This window comes from Cetorhinus maximus, chromosome 19 (assembly GCF_964194155.1).
Source record: "Cetorhinus maximus chromosome 19, sCetMax3.hap1.1, whole genome shotgun sequence".
In the NCBI taxonomy this organism is placed as follows: Eukaryota; Metazoa; Chordata; class Chondrichthyes; order Lamniformes; family Cetorhinidae; genus Cetorhinus; species Cetorhinus maximus.
Genome location: NC_135897.1, coordinates 11,089,938 through 11,107,361, shown reverse-complemented (window position 1 = coordinate 11,107,361; position 17,424 = coordinate 11,089,938). Strand labels below are relative to the sequence as shown.

Below are 17,424 nucleotides of genomic sequence, written 5' to 3'. Positions count from 1 at the left end.
GTGTTTTAGCACGCGTATTACTCTAATGGGTGTGGAGTTGTCTGTTCATTAAAAGGTCAAAGTCTTCTACTGTGTGGATCTGGAAACTGGCCACAGAACTCATTGCTTGCTCTGACCCATAGGCTGTAAGTTATAGTTAAAGCCATTTAGTGAAAAGAAGACATATTGGGATTTATTGATGGTAAATTCCATTCGCTCCATACTTATACTTTTGTTAAGGGTGGAATCTATATTGAAATGTTTTTATGCTTTGGGCGTCACCTCAGTTATGGAATAAGCAAAGGTGGAGAGCGTCACTCTGTTTTGAGCATTCTCGGATTTTTATTCCCTCTTTTCCCCTGTGTCTAAGCTGGTGAGAGAAGGAGCTGCCATCATTCATCATGGTTATTCTGACAGAGGTAAGAAGCTTTTTTAAGTCATTTACTCCCGGGTTAATCGGCAAGATTTCTTCAGCACTGTAAATTAGGGGCTGTTATTCCTCTCTGTCGGGCCACTTTCAATGATTTGTGTACATAGGCCCTTAGATCTCTGATATGTGCAGGATATCCTGCATATTCTTTAGAATTTCATTCTTTATTGTATATTGCCTCACCTCATCCTTCCGACCACTTCACAGTTCTCTGTATTAAAATTTATCTGCTGTGTGTCTGCCCATTTCACCTGAAGTCTGCTACTATCCTCCTTACATTAGAATTAATCTAAAGTGCTAATTTGGGTAGGGAGCTATGTACTGGTACAAACAGGGAGCAGGTGGGTTGCTACATAAAAAAAGACAAAGACAAATACAGGGAAAAGCTAAAGCATAACGAAACATTAAAAGATAAGCTTTGAGATGTTTTTATGGTCTCATAGAGAGCATGAGGAACAAAATATTGGAACTGAAGATATGTGGATACGAAGATAAAACTACATAGTAGTTATATTAGGGAACTGTAAATACCCTAATATAGACTGGGATAGTATTAGCGTAAAGGGCAGAGAGCTGGAACAGTTTCTAGAGCGTATTTAGGAGAATTTTGTATGTCAGTATGTTTCCAATCCAATGAGGAAGGAGGCATTGCTGGATCTGGTTCCAGTGACAGTAGGGGGATCATTTAGGGGACAGTGATCATAGAATCATAACTTTAAGGTTAGCTTGGAAAAGGACAAGGAGAATTCCAAATTAAAAAGAATTAATTGGAGGAGGGTGAGTTTCAATGGGGCGAAAACAGATCTGGCCCAGGTACACTGGGATCAGGGATTGGCCGGCAAAACTATAACGAAACAGTGGGCTGCCTTTTAAAAGGAGATGATTCAGGTATGGTCGAGGTACAATCCCATGACGTGGAAAGGTGGGACAAACAAAGCCAGAGCTTGCTGAATTTAAAAAAAAATTTTTTTTTAATTCATTCACGGGATGTGGGCTTCGCTGGCTGGGCCAGCATTTATTGCCCATCCCTAGTTGCCCTTGAGAAGGTGGTGGTGAGCTGCCTTCTTGAACTGCTGCACTCCATGTGGTGTAGGTACACCCACAGTGCTGTTAGGAAGGGAGCTCCAGGATTTTGACCCAGCGACAGTGAAGGGATGTAGATATATTTTCAAGTCAGGATAGTGAGTGACTTGGAGAGGAACTTCCATGTTCCCATCTATCTGCTGCCCTTGTCCTTCTAGATCGTAGTGGTCATTGGGTTGGAAGGTGCTGTCGAAGGTGTCTTGGTGAACTCCTGCAGTGCACCTTGTAGACGGTACACACTGCTGTTTCTGTGTGTCAGTGGTGGAGGGAGTGAATGTTTGTGAATGTGGTGCCAATCAAGCGAGCTGCTTTGTCCTGGACAGTATCAAGCTTCTTGAGTGCTGTGGGAGTTAAACTCATCCAGGCAAGTGAGGAGTATTCCCTCACAATCCTGACTTGTGCCTTGTAGATGGTGGACAGGCACTGGGGAGTCAGGAAGTGAGTTACTCGTTGTACGATTCGTAGCCTCTGACCTGCTCTTATAGCCACAGTATTTACATGGCTCGTCCAGTTGAGTTTCTGGTCAATGGAAACCCCAAGATGTTGATAGTGGGGGATTCAGTGATGGTAATGCCATTGAACATCAAGGGGCGATGGTTGGATTCTCTCTTGTTGGAGATGGTCATTGCCTGACACTTGTGTGGCGCTAATGTTACTTGCCACTTTTCAGCCCAAGCCTGAATATTGTCCAGACCTTGCTGCATTTGGACTTAGACTGCTTCAGTATCTGGGGAGTCGCAAATGGTGCTGAACATTGTGCAATCATCAGCAAACATCCTCATTTCTGACCTTATGATGGAAGGAAGCAGCTGAAGATGGTTGGGCCGAGGGCACTATCCTGAGGAACTCCTGTGGTGATGTCCTGGAGCTGAGCTCCAATAACCACAACCATCTTCCTTTGTGCTAGGTATGACTCCAACCAGCAGAGAATTTTCTCCCTGATTCCCATTGACTCCAGTTTTGCTCGGGCTCCTTGATGCCACATTCTGTCAAATACTGCCTTGATGTCAAGGGCAGTCACTCTCACCTCACCTCTGAAGTTCAGTTGTCCATGTTTGAACCAAGGCTGTAATGAGGTCAGGAGCTGAGTGGCCTGGTGGAACCCAAACTGGGTGTCAGTGAGCAGGTTATTGCTAAGCAAGTGCTGCTTGATAGCACTGTTGATGACTCCTTCCAATACTTTACTGACGATGGAGAGTAGACTGAAGGGGCGGTAATTGGCCAGGTTGGATTTGTCCTGCTTTTTGTGTACAGGGCATACCTGGGCAATTTTCCACATAGCCGCATAGATGCCAGTGTTGTAGTTGTACTGGAACAGCTTGGCTAGGACCGTAGCAAGTTCTGGAGCAAAAATCTGGAGCAATTTTGCCAGAATATTGTCAGGGCCCATAGCCTTTTCAGTATACAGTGCCTTTAACCGTTTCTTGATATCATGTGGAGTGAATTGAATTGGCTGAAGACTGGCATTTGTGATACTGGGGACCTCCGGAGGAGGCCGAGATGGACCATCCACTCAGCACTTCTGGCTGAAGATTGTAGCAAATGCTTCAACCTTATCTTTTGCACTGATGTGCTGGGCTCCTCCATCATTGAGGATGGGGATATTTGTGGATCCTCCTTCTCCAGTGAGTTGTTTAATTGTCCACCACCATTCACGACTGGATGTGGCAGGACTGCAGAGCTTAGATCTGATCCGTTGGTTGTGGGATCGCTTAACCCTTTCTATCGCTTGCTGCTTATGCTGTTTGGCACGCAAGTAGCCCTGTGTTATAGGGCTACCAGGTTGATACCTCATTTTTAGGTATGCCTGGTGCTGCTCCTGGTATGTCCTCCTGCACTCTTCATTGAACCAGGGTTGATCCCCTGACTTGATGGTAATGGTAGAGTGGGGAAATGCCAGATAATGAGGTTACAGATTGTGGTTGAGTACAATTCTGCTGCTGATGGCTCACAGCGCCTCTTGGATATCCAGTCTTGAGTTGCTAGATCTGTTTGAAATCTATCCCATTTAGCACAGTGGTAGTGCCACACAACATGATGGAGGGTATCCTCAATGTGAAGGCGAGAGTGAATGACAAAATGTGAACGACAAAAGAGATAGTAGGATGAAACTGAAAAAACGTATGTGCGACAGATGGCGGTTTGATAATATAAGTCAGACTAGGCTGAATACAGAAAATTCAGAGGGGAAGTGATAAAGAAATAAGAGAAACAGAGAGGGAGTATGAGAAGAGACTGGCAGCCAATATAAAAGAGAATCCAAAAGTCTTCTAAAGGCATAGAAATAGTAAAAGGATGGTAAAAGGAGTCGGGTTGATTAGAGATCAAAAATGGGATTTACGCATGGAGGGCTAATGACAGGGCTAAGGTATTAAATGCCTATTTTACATCTATGTTTAACTAGGAAGAATATGCTGCCAAAGTTGTAATCAAAGTGGAAGTAGTTGAGACACAGGATGGACTAAAAGTTGATAAAAAGGAGGTATTAGAAAGGCTGACTGAACTTAAAGTTGATAAGTCACCAGGATGAGGTGGGATGCATCCGAGGATGCTGAAGGAAGTAAGAGTGGAAATTGCGAAGGTACTGGTCATAAATTTCCAACCCTCCTCAGATACAGGGGTGGTGACAGAGGACTGGAGAAATGCAAATGTTACATCCTTGCTCAGAATAGTGGTGAATGGTTGTTTTTTGGACTGGATGAAGGTACATAGTGAGGCTCCTTAAGAATCAGTACAGGTTCTGTCCAAACATTCCAACTTAGAAGCCTGGCAAAAGCTGAAAACTCAAAATAGCCCAACATAGGCTGATATTTGTAGTTAGACATTGGCATGAATGTGGGCAATATTTAAAGCAATTGGAGCAAAATTGTAGCATTTCCCTAATTTATGGATATTTTTAGTTCTCTCTCTTGTCTTCTCTCAGAGGGTCATTAGTCTTTGGAATTCACTTCACCAGAGAGCATTGAAGCTGGGTCATTGAATATATTCAAGACTGAGTTAGACAGATTTTTGATCTACAAGAGAGTCGAGGGTTATGGGGGGCAGCAGGCTGGAAAGTGGAGTTGAGGCCACAATCAGATCAGCCATGATCTTATTGAACGGCAGAGCAGGTTCAATGGACTGAATGGCCTATTCCGGCTTCTATTTCTTAAGTTGTTAAATCTGACAAATCATTTTACAATTCTTTATCTGGCTGTCAGTGATCCAGAGCAGTCCCTCCCCCTCTCTCCCTGTAAAAGGAAGCCCTCTTCTTCACCTTTCCCTCTGCTCCACTTCTCCTGGTATTCCTTCCCCCATCCCTCACTCCTGCTGATATTCCTCTTCCTCAGTGTACTCTCCTCTCTCTCTGCTGCCAATTTATGCAGGAACTTTCCTGCCTACCCTCCCAGCCCTCCCACCCTTCTGGCACTCACTTGCACCTTCTGTCTTAACTCAGGCTGGCTCCCATCTTCCTCACGCCCTTTCTGTCAGACACTTACCTGATGCTTACACTGCTCCAGAGCAGCAGCTCACAGCTGGGAGTGGTCATCGGTATGGGGGAGTCGGTCAAATAACACATGGCCTGAAGAGAACAGGCTTACTGGGTTATATATGCTCTTCTGTGTCTTTGGTTTGTTGATCATATAGTGACAAAGGAATTAAAATTAGTCCAATGGCCCACACTATGAATACATGGGGTCCCATAATAACACAATAGTCTGAAACATGGAGGCCAATGGCAGTGGGGGATGGGTATAAACAGAGGGATATACTGTCACTTGTCTGTCACTGGGATAGGTGAGTGGGAGGGTTTTCTAACACCAAAGCTTGTCTCAACAGCAGAGCCCATAAGAACTGAGGGTCATTCCTCTGTGCTGGTGTAGAGGACCCTACAGTCTATGGTCTAACGGGTCAGGTGTTTCCCTGTAATGTGAAATCTGATTGGACAGATGGTAACAGGTTCTTCCCTATAATGTGAAATATGATAGGACAGATGGTGGCAGGTGCTTCCCTGTAATGTAAAACTTGATAGGCCAGGTTGGGTCAAATGTTTCCCTATAACGTGATTGCAGAAGAAGTGAGAAACGTTCCAATTTCCCACTTGTTGCACAATTATTACACACCAGGAGATCATGAAACAAGAGGTGTGCACTGTATTGTCTTGGCTAATAGAATTCAGGCTGTCTTGGAAAAACTCAGTTTGCAAACTTTGCCCAGCCCCTCTTACCTTGATAAAACAGTAGCCCAGAAATTACTGTTGATGTAAGTGATGAGCCCTGACTGCCTTTGTAATACCTTCCTCTGTCACTACTTTAGCATGCTAATAGGATCCAAGCCAGTTGGCAAAATCAAAGCCAAAACACAAAGCTTTCTTTATCAAGAGAGTTTATTTATTTTGTTCAGTCTCACAGCTCTCCTCCCTCTCCCAGTGTCCTATCTGTCCCCTATTTATATGTGTTCAAAGTACTTAGTTAAACAGTGCCCTTCACCTGTGTATCCTAAGAATATAATTAACAAATCATTAACAAAGCAGACATGGTTACCCATTTGAAACCTATGAGCATTGCTGAAAAGGGAGGCGTAGCTGAAGCTTTTTGTCTTCCATTCTACAGAGACCCATTCTTTGCAAACAAAAATAATATGCTCGAAGCCTTGAGCCTCTTTTGAATTGCCAGGGAGTTTGGGGAGCCTATAGTTCCCCATTGCTTTCCCCATGGTGATATGGCGTGGCAGATCATGTGTGCCAGGCAGACCAAATCCACAAGGGAAACTTGGTTGCATTATCACAACGGTTTTGCAATTTGTATTTATTACGAGAATATGTGTGCATCGAATTCAGAAGTAATGAGTCCACCAAGACCTTTAGAGATTTTTTAAAAATTAAATTAAAATATGTATTAATAAATTAAAGATTTCAGGCACATACATATGGCTACAATTACTTACTACTGTAACAAATCCTAAAATTCCTAACTGACCTGATTCCCAGTTACACACCCCCTTTAAGGCAATAGTCCAAAACAGATTTTAGATTTAAGACATACCTAGCAAGTTAACACAGTACCCACTTGACAGTGGAAGTCCAAATAGTTTTTCTCCAACTTAAGTTACTTTAGGTAGCAGACTTATGCACAAATGGCTGGAGGCTTCTTGAAGGCTGTTTCATACACTCCTCTTATATCTTACATGGCCTTCTCCACATAGCCTTTCATCTTCCTTTATATATATTTCTCTCTTAATAGTAAATTATATTGTTCCATATGTCTTTGAAACTGTATCTTCCTCATAATATTAAAACTTTCATGTTGCCAATATTAACAGTAACCATTGGGGAAAAATAAACATACTCCTTAGCCTTGCTTATCTGGCTAGTTGTAAACAGACTAAGACCCCTTTGAAATCCAAACAATCCCTTCATTTATCTAAAAATGCAAATTTTCTTCACACCTTACATGCTAAGCCAGCATCCATGTTTATTTATGAGCATGTCAAGCACATTTCTACACCTTGCTTCTTTTGATGATTTCAAGCTTTCAGTCTACTTGACTCCAAATGTAATTAAATCACACAGACAGAACCACCTATACACCCATAAACCTACTTTACAATAATCAGAAAAATATGAAAATTATTATATTTTTGTCACAATGGCAATGCCTCAGCCAATCAGAGTCAACTTGCTAACCAATCAGCACCCTTTTCTCCTGTATTATAAATTGTAGTGATTATTTGAAATTTGACATTCTTGCATTTGTCCTGATGAGTAAAAGATAAAAAGCTTCAGTAACATGTCTCTCTTTTCGCAAAACCAATGAGTTTTAGAATAGGGGAGAAGGGAAAGTCAGATACACAGGTTCCCTGCCATCAACTTCAGTCATTTGTAGATCGTGTTGATTGTATGTTTAGGGTAGATGTGTAATGTGCATGTCACTAGTCAGCACCAACTCCTATGTCAGAAATAGAGTAATATTGGCTCCTGCTTACAGGGTGACCATGTGTGGCTTGAAACCAACACAAGTGGAGAATTCAGTGCTCCAATTGGAGCAGTGGTGAAGCAGTCATCATCTGGAAGGATTCTGCTGTTGGATGATGAAGGGAAGGTGAGTGACCAACCTATTGTCTACACTCATTTCTATTCTTGTTAAATTGATGCTGCTTTTTGTTTAAGTTACTTTGTCCCTGCTTCATTTTTGGAAGAGTCTTCCAATGTTTGGGGTCATTCCTGAAGCCAACGCTGGTCTAACATAGAATAGCAACAAATAATGAAAATTTAAATCAATCTCCCATCCTTGGCTTTGTCCTGGACCTCCTTGGTCTGTAGGGTTGCCAACCCACCAGGATTGGCCTAGAGTCTCCAGGAATTGAAGATCGATCTCCAGGACCTGGCTCTATGCAACCCTGGAGAAAAACCATTTGGACATTAAAAAAATAGTTTTTTTGTCATTTACTTTGAACATTTCTCTTTACCAGAAATAAAAATAAGAAAATAGGGGTGGGGGGAAAGACTGTTTAGCTAAAGGTTACACATCATCCAACTGGGTAATGGGTCTTATTGGCATAGGAAGACAGTATGTCACAAGGACAGATGTGGTGGCTGACAAATGGCTGGGCAATTCATGTGATGAAACGTCCAGGAATACATTTAATCACAGTTGGCAGCTTTATTGGGTATATACACCCCACACACCCTGCAGAGCAGGTGGGAGTTAAAACCCTCACTGCACAATATGTACAGAGAATACACACACACACACTTATATGCAGTGATTAATGCCTGATTTGATGGCAGTACCTGTTCTGCTTTTAGGAGCAGTGGATTAGTGCATCGAATATTAACAGTGTGCGTCCCATGCACCCTACCTCAGTGAAAGGAGTGGACGACATGATCCTAATCGGGGACCTGAACGAAGCGGGAATATTGCACAACCTCCTCATCCGATATCGGGAGAATGTAATTTATGTAAGTCTACCCATAGGAGAAATGAAACTTTGAATATAACGTTGCATGTTAAATTGCGGTTTCAATCTGTCAAACTGCAGCATTCAGGTGTGAAGGCAGTGGCCTTGTATCATCAGGACCTTCAGGCTTTACACTATTGCACTGAGACTCTCACTGTACACTGCTAGGGCTCATCCACAGACATTGATTCAACATCAGCAGCAATTCAACAGCAACAACTTGTGTTTGTTCAGCGCCCTTAAAATACAAATAATGTCCTAAGGTGGTTCAAGCAAGCGTAAGGAAAATTGGCACTGACAAAATGGGGAGGTTAGGAATCCTGGTCAAAATGCTGAGTTTTAAAAAGGGCCTTAGAGGGGTGAAAGAGGTAGAAAAGGTTTAAGGAGGGAATTCCGAAGCAAGGCTGCTATAGTGGTGTGAAAGGAAGGGGCCATGCAGAGTTCAAGGCAAGGGGGTTTGTAGGGCTGGAGAAATTTGGGAGAGTGAGGAATTTGAAGTCACTGGATCAGTAATCGAGGGGCTCAGGATAATGCTTTGGGGACATGGGTTCAAATCTCACTGTGGCAGCTGGTGGAATTTAAATTCAATTAATAAAAAATCTGGAATTTAAAAAATGTATTCATGAGAAGTGAGCTTCACTGGCTAGGCCAGCTTTTATTGTCCACCCCTAGCTGCCATTGAGAAGGTGGTGGTGAGCTGCCTCCTTGAACCACTGCAGTCCATGTGGTCTAGGTACATCCACAGTGCTGTTAGGAAGGGAGTTCTAGGATTTTGACCCAGTGACAGTGAAGGAACAGGGATATATTTCCAAGTCAGGATGGTGAGTGGTTCCATGTGTCTGCTGCCTTTGTCCTAGATGGTAGTGGTTGTGGGTTTGGAAGGTATTGTCTAAGGAGGCTTGGTGAGTTCCTGAAGTGCATCTTGTAGATAGTACACGCTGCTGCCAATTGAAAGCTAGTCTCAGTGATGGTCACCATGAAACTATCATTGATTGTCATTAAAACCCACCTGGTTCACTAACGTCCTTCAGGGGAGGAAATCTGCCCTCCTTGCCCAGTCTGGCCTGCATGTGACTCAAGATCCACAACAAAGTGCTTGACTCTTAAAACTTCCCTCTGAAATGGCCTAGCAAGTCATTCAGTTCAAGGGCAATTAGGGAGGGGCAACAAATGCTGGCTTTGCCAGCGACACCCATATCCCATCAAAGAATAATAAGGCAGCTAGGTGGGGATAAGTGAGTGTGGGATAGGACCTGGGCAGCAGAGTTTGAATGAGCTGATGTTTCTGGAGGAGGCAGGAGGTCAGTCAGGAATCTACTGGAGTAATCAAGTCAGGCTGAATGAGGGATGAGGATTTCGGTGTTGGATGGGCTGAGGACAGCTGTGGGCAATGTTGCTGAGGGAACTTTTGCCTCATGGCAGATAATGGGTGACAGATTCCCTGATGATCCTGGGATAGATTTTCAACTGGGTGCACAAAGTGTAAAACCGGCGATGTGGATCGGCTGCTTTTTATACATATCGCCCAATTTTTATTTCCGTTGATTTTAAACGAATTGAGAATCAGGTAGCTTTCATCATGGACGTGTTTTATAATGGCTGAATTCTATACCGGATGGATCTTGTCACAGATGGATCCTGTCAATCGATGGTTCCTGTTACAGGCAGATCTTGTCACGAGGTGATCCTGAGGCAGGTGGATCCTGCGCTGGGCAGACCCTGTCATGGCCTGCCAATCCACACTGCTAATCTTATGCCAATGTGCCAAGTTATAAATCCAGCCCTCTGTTGCCAGGTCAGCATCACAGTGTCAGAGTCATTGCTCGGAGCTGGACTGCAAATGGGGAGATCTAGCATGCACCACTGGAAGAGTGGCCCATTTCAACACTTTGTGTTTTTCTCCCTATATCAGACCTACAGTGGCTCTATCCTGGTGGCTCTGAACCCCTACCAATTGCTCCCATTCTATACCACCGAGCAGATCAACCTGTACACCAATAGGCGTATCGGAGAGCTGCCCCCTCACATCTTTGCCATCGCGGACAACTGCTACTTCAACCTGAGGAAGAATAGGAAGGATCAGTGCTGCATTATCAGGTGAGCAGGGCGGGATCAGGCTTGAGTTATCATAACCTATCGCTCTGGGGGATGGGGGGGAGGGGCAAGTCCCAGGCTCCTGGAAACTGAGATCAGCTAACAAACATGATCTTGAATTGGTGGGGTTACATGCTGTGGATGGGAACATTCAAGGCTGCAGATATCGAAGGTAGATAGTGTGATCCGGAGCTCTAGGTGACCATCAGATTACAAATGTACTGTTCTGTAACAAAACATAAAACTCTTACAATAACATTTTTGGTCCATTATTCAAAGAGGAAAAACTAGCAATAAAGAAGCTTGAGAGCTGCAAAAAGTAAATTCTGCTCATCTTATCTCATGTTACAGGCCAGAATGTGTGCTATTTCAGATTACATTTTCCATAAAGTGGCTTTTCAGATTGGAGAAAGGTGGAAAGCTGGGTAGCCCAGGGGGCAGTATTTAGACCCATGCTTTTCTTGGTATATATTAATGACCTAGACTTGGGCGTACAGAATGCAATTTCAAAATTTGCAGATGGCACAGAACTTAGAAGTATAGGATAGTGATATGGCTAGTGGAATGAGTGGACAAGTGGCAGATGAAATTTGATGCAGAAAAGTGCAAAGTGATTCATTTTAGTAGGAAGAACACAGAGAAACCATATAAAAAAAGGATACAATTCAAAAGGGGGCGCAAAAGCAGAGGGACCTATGGGTATGTATGCATAAATCATTGAAGGTGGCAGGACAGGTTCAGAAAGTAGTTAATAGAGCAACAGGATCCTGGGCTTTATAAATAGGGGCATAGAGAACAAAAGCAAGGGAGTTATGATAAACCTTTATAAAACACTGGTTCAGCCTCAACTGGAGTATTGTGTCCAATTCTGGGCACCACACTTGAGGAAGGATGGAATGTAGGAGCAGGAATAAGCCATTTGGCTCCTCCAGCCTGCTCCACCATTTAATTGGACCATGGCTGATCCTCTACCTCAATGCCATTTTCCTGCACTATCCCTGTATCCCTTGATGTCGTTGATACCTAGAAATGTCTCAACCTCTGCTTTGAACATACTGAGTGACTGAGCCACTGCAGCCCTCTGGGGTAGAGAATTCCAAAGATTTACCACCCTCTGAGTGAATAAATTCCTCCTTATCTTGGTCCTAAATGGCCTACCCCTTATTCTGAGACTTTGTTCTCTGGTTCTAGACCACCCAGCCAGGGGAAACATCCTTCCTGCATCTACCTTGTCAAGCCCTGTAAGAATTTTGTATGTTCCAATGAGATCACCTCTCATTCTTCTAAGTTCTCGAGAAAATAGGCCCAGTCTCCTCAATCTCTCCTCATAGGACAATCCTGCCATCCCAGGAATTGGTCTGGTGAAACAAAACAGAAAATGCTGGAAAAACTCAGCAGGTCTAACGGCATCTGTGGAGAGAGAAACATAGTCCATATGACCCTTCTTCAGAGCTGAAGAGAAGTGGAAATGTAATGAAATTTATACTGTTAAAGGAGGGTGGGGCAGGTGGAGCTGGACAGAAGGCCAGCGATAGGTGGGGACAAAGGAGGGATTGACAAAGATGTCATGAACTAAAGGACAAAGGGAGTGTTAATGGTAGTGGTTAGTGCTAAAAAAGGTGCTGATTGTAGCATAAAGGTAAGAAAGCAGAATGTGATAATAGCAGAACAAGGGTAGCATTGTGTGATAGAACAACATGGAATAAGTAACAGGTGGCCCTGTAGGGGATGGGGTGAGGAGAGAGGACACTGGTGTGGAAAAAAAAGGATATAAAATGGGGTAGAAGGGGGGATAATAAAGGGGATAAAGCCACAGATAAATGAATAAAAATAAATATTAAAATGGATAAAAAGTAAAAATGAATGTAGAGAAAAAGGGATTAAAAAAAGGGAGTGAGGATGGAGGAGAGAGTTCATGGTCTGAAGTTGTACTTCATTAACTCAATGTTAAGTCCAGAAGGCTGTAAAGAGCCTAATCGGAAGATGAGGTGCTGTTCCTCCAGTTTGCATTGGGCTTCACTGGAACATTGGAGCAGGCCAAGGACGGACATGTGGGCATGAGAGCAGGATGGTGTGTTGAAATGGCAAGCGACAGGGAGGTTTGGGTCATGCGGACAGACCGGAGGTGTTCTACAAAGTGGTCACCCAGTCTGCATTTAGTATCCCCGATATAGAGGAGGCCACATTGGAAGCAGCGAATGCAGTAAACCAAATTGAAGGAAGTGCAAGTGAAGCACTGCTTCACCTGAAAGCAGTGTTTGGGCCCTTGGACGGTGAGGAGGGCGGAGGTAAAGGGGCAGGTGTTGCATCTTCTGCGATTGCATGGGAAGGTGCCATGGGAAGGGGATGAGGTGTTGGGGATGATGGAGGAGTGGACCAGGGTGCCCTGGAGGGAATGGTCCCTACGGAATGCTGTTGGGGGGGGTGAGGGGAAGATGTGTTTGGTGGTGGCATCATGCTGGAGTTGGCGGAAAATGATCCTTTGAATGTGGAGTTGGTGGGGTGAAAAGTGAGAACAAGGGGGACCCTATCATGGTTCTGGGAGAGATGGGAAGGTGTGAGGGCAGAGGCGCGGGAGATGGGCTGGACACGGCTGAGGGCCCTGTCAACCACCGTGGGTAGAAAACCTCGGTTAAGGAAGAAGGAAGACATGTCAGAAGCGCGGCTTTGGAAAGTGGCATCATCAGAACAGAGGCAAAGAAACTGAGAGAATGGGATGGAGTCCTTACAGGAAGCAGGGTGTGAGGTGCTGTAGTCGAGGTAGCTGTGGGAGTCAGTGGTCTTGTAATGAATATTGGTGGACAGTCTATCACCAGAAATGGAGACAGAGAGGTCAAGGAAGAGAAGGGAAGTGTCAGAGATGGACCATGTGAAGGTGATAGAGGGGTGGAAATTGGAAGCAAAATTGATAAATTTTTCCAGGTCCAGACGAGAGCTTGAAGTGGTACCAAAACATTCATTGCTGTACCGAAAAAGAGAGTTGTGAGAGGGGGCCTGAGTAGGACTGGAACAAGGAATGTTCCACATACCCCATGAAGAGACAGGCATAACTGGGGCCCATGCGGATACCCATAGCCACACCTTTTATTTGGAGGAAGCGAGACAAGTTTAAGGGGAAATTGTTCAGTGAGGGAACAAGTTCAGCCAGATGGAGGAGAGTGGTAGTGGATAGGGATTGTTCAGGCCTCTGTTCAAGACCATCCTGGTGGGGGATGGAGGTGTAGAGGGATTGGATGTCCATGGTGAAGAGGAGGTGGTTAGGGCCATGGAACTGGAAATTGTTGATATGATGTAGGGCATCAGAGGAATCGAGGATGTAGGCGGGAAGAGACTGGACAAGGGAAGAGAGAATGAAGTTAAGATAGGAAGTAATGAGTTCCGTGGGGAAGGAACAGGCTGACACGATCGGTCTACCAGGACAGTCCTGTTAATGGATTTTGGGAAGGAGGTAGAAGTGGGCTGTCCGGGGTTGTTCCAGTCTTACTCAGGCCCCCTCCCACAGCTCTTTTTTCGGTACATCAATGACTGTTTTTGTGCCGCTTCATGTTCTCATCTGGACCTGGAAAAATTTGTCAATTTTGCTTCCAATTTCCATCTCTCTATCACTTTCACATGGTCCATTTCCGACAATTCCCTTCCTTTCCTTGAGCTCTCTGTCTCAATTTCTGGTGATAGACTGTCCGCCAATATACATTACAAGCCCACCGACTCCCACAGCTACCTCGACTACAGCTCCTCACACCCTGCTTCCTGTAAGGACTCCATCCCATTCTCTCAGTTTCTTTGCCTCTATTGAATCTGTTCTGATGATGCCACTTTCCAAAATGGTGCTTCTGACATGTCTTCCTTCTCCCTTTACCAAGGCTTTCCCCCACTGTGGTTGACAGGGCCCTCAACCGTGTCCCACCTGAGAATGACCCATTTACTCTACTCTCTATTTTCTCTCCGTTAACCAATTCTCAATCCATGCCATCCCTCAACCCCATGCTTACTAGCCTCTTGTGTGGAACCTTATCAAAAGCCTTCTGAAAATCCAAATACATCACATCCACTGGTCCTCTCTTATCGATCCTGTTTGTACCATCTTCAAAAAAACTCCAACAGGTTTGTCAAACATGATTTCCCTTTCATAAATCCATGTTGACTCTGTCCAATTTCATAATTATTTTCTAAGTGTCCAGTTATCAAATCCTTTATAACAGATTCTAGCATTTTCTCTACTACTGATGTCAGGCTAACAGGTCTGTAGTTCCCTGTTTTCTCTCTCCCTCCTTTCGTAAATATTAGGGTTACATTTGCTACCTTCCAATCTGCAGGAACCATTCCAGATTCTGTAGATTCTCTAAGCCACCTCTTTCAACACTCTGGGAGGTGGATCATCAGGTCCAGGGGATTTATCTATTTTCAGTCCCATTGATTTCTCCAGCACAACTTATTTACTAATACTAATTTCTTTCAGGTCCTCAATCTCACTAATCCCTCAATATTTCAAGGAGTTTTTTGTGTTTTCCTCCGAGAAGACAGATACAAAGTATTTGTTTAATTTCTCTGCCATTTCCTTATTACCCACTATAAATTCTCCATTATCTGCCTATAATGGGAATACATGTGCTTTTGTTAATCTTTTCCTTTTTACATATCTATATATCCTATCTATAGAAGCTTTTATAGTCCGATTTTATGTTCCTCACTAGTTTACTTTCATATTCTATTTTCTCTTTCTTTATCAGTTTCTTGCTCCTCTGTGTTGAATTTAAAATGCTCTCAATCCTCAGGGTTACTACTTTTTTGTTAACTTTATATGAATCTTTCTTTGATCTAATAGAATCTTTAACTTCTCTTATTAGCCATGATTGGATCACTTTTCCTACTGGCATTTTGTGCCTTAAAGGAATGTAAATTTGTTGCAAACCATGTATTATTTATTTAAATGCTAGCCATTACCCGTTTACCATCATACCTTTTAATGTAATTTCCCAATCTACCTCAGCCAACTTGCCCCTCATACCTTCGTAGTTTCCTTTGTTTAGATTAAAGATACTAGTTTTGGTTTGAACTACATTGCTTTCAAACTTCATGTAAACTTCTATCATATTATGGTCCCTCTTCCCTAAAGGCTCCTTTACAACGAGATTAATTGGCCCTTTCTCACTGAACAATACCAGATCTAAAATATCCCATTCTTTAGATGGTTCCTCAACATTCTGTTCTAGAAAACCATCTCGTATACATTCCAGGAATTCGTCCTCCTCAGCAGCTCATTAGATTCACCCAGTCTATATGTAGATTGAAGTCCCCCATGATTACTGTATTAGCCTTGTTACATGCACCCCTAATTTCCTGATTTAAACCATGTCCTACAGTACCCTTACTGTTTACTGCCCTATAAACAACTCCTACCAATGTTTGCTGCCCTTGCTCTTTCTTAGCTCCACCCAAACTGACTCTGTATCTTGATCTTCTGATCTAAGACCCTCTCTCTCGCTAATGTACTGTTCCCATCTTTTATTAGCAGCACTACCCCACCTCCTTTTCCTTTTTGCCTCTCCTTCCTAAATGCCGAACACCCTTGAACTTTCAATTCCCAGCCTTGGTCACCCTGCAGCCACGCCTCCATAATGGCAATTAGACCATACCTATTTACTTCTATTTGTGCCGTCAATTCATCCCCTTTGTTGTGAATGCTGCAAGCATTCAGATAGTGTGCCTTTAATTCTGTTTTATTATTTTCGCAATCCCTATCCTTAACTACAGGCACACTCTTATGTTTGTCCGTTCTGTCCCTTCCTGCCACACTGATAACCATTTCCCTTATTGCTAACTTGCTATCTTTCCTTCTCTCTCTTCAGTTTATCACCCTCACTCCATCTATTTAGTTTGATGTGAAGGCATTGGAGAAAATGCAGAAGAGGTTTATGAGAATGGTTCCAGGGATGAGGAACTTCAGTTATTTGGATAGATTGGAGAAGCTGGGATTGTTCTTCTAGGGGAAGAGAAAGTTGAGAGGATGTTTGATATAGGTATTCAAAATCTAGATAGGGAGAAACTGTTCAAATTGGTGGAAGGATTGAGAATCAGAAGACACTGATTTAGGGTGATTAGTTTGCCAAAGGCAGCATGAGAATAAGTTTTCTTACACAGCGTGTGATTAGGATCTGGGATGCACTGTGTGAGACCGTGGAGGAGATAGATTCAATCTTGGCATCTAAAAGGGAATTGGATAATTACCTGAAGAGAAAAAATTTGCAAGGCAACAGGGAAAGAGTATGGGAGTGGGACTAGCTGAGTTGCTCTTGCATGGAGCTGGCATGGACGTGATGGGCCAAATGGCCTCCTTCTGTGCTGTAACCATTCTATGATTTTATGCTATCTGCACCAACTTTTCCAGAACCCTATATACCAAGGAGTTTAATTTATTTATCTGCACACTGCTGAACCAGTTGATATAAGTTTCTTTGTACCTTACATTCCAACAACTCATTAACCACTGGGGAAATCCACAGGTAAAATAGCCCCGAAAGGCAACCTATAAATGTAAATCCATTCTTTTTTCTTCTAGTTAAGGCTTTCATCTATTATGTGCCTGAGTCTTACACCAAGTACATTCAACTGTGTGTGACGTCTGGGCACTAAGCTATCTTGAGCACGTTGAGAAACCAATATTGAGAAATATTAGATCGATCCAGATCATCAAGATTCCACTGGTTTGAGAGGCTGAATGGCCTACTTCTGTTCTAATGAAGGAAACGTACCTGCACATCACGGAGGATTGCTCTCAATTCCAAGGCTTTTATTCTATCTCAAATCAACTCATACTCACCCATCATCACCTCCCTGTCCCACTCCTCCCTCAACTACATTGGCTCTGGGTCTTTCAATTCCTCCCGTATGCAATTCTT

General features: G+C 43.4%; 1 protein-coding gene across 1 annotated transcript in view; it reads left to right on the top strand.

Moving 5' to 3' along the window:
* The first annotated feature begins 280 nt into the window (after positions 1–280).
* Positions 281–17,424, top strand: part of LOC144694297 (unconventional myosin-VIIa-like) — a 72,306-nt gene continuing 55,162 nt past the window's right edge. The window contains exons 1-4 of the mRNA XM_078564630.1: positions 281–398; positions 7,459–7,572; positions 8,280–8,432; positions 10,344–10,528. Coding sequence (XP_078420756.1) covers positions 381–398; positions 7,459–7,572; positions 8,280–8,432; positions 10,344–10,528 — 470 coding nt within the window. The 5' untranslated portion in view covers positions 281–380. The remainder of the gene's footprint in view (positions 399–7,458; positions 7,573–8,279; positions 8,433–10,343; positions 10,529–17,424) is intronic.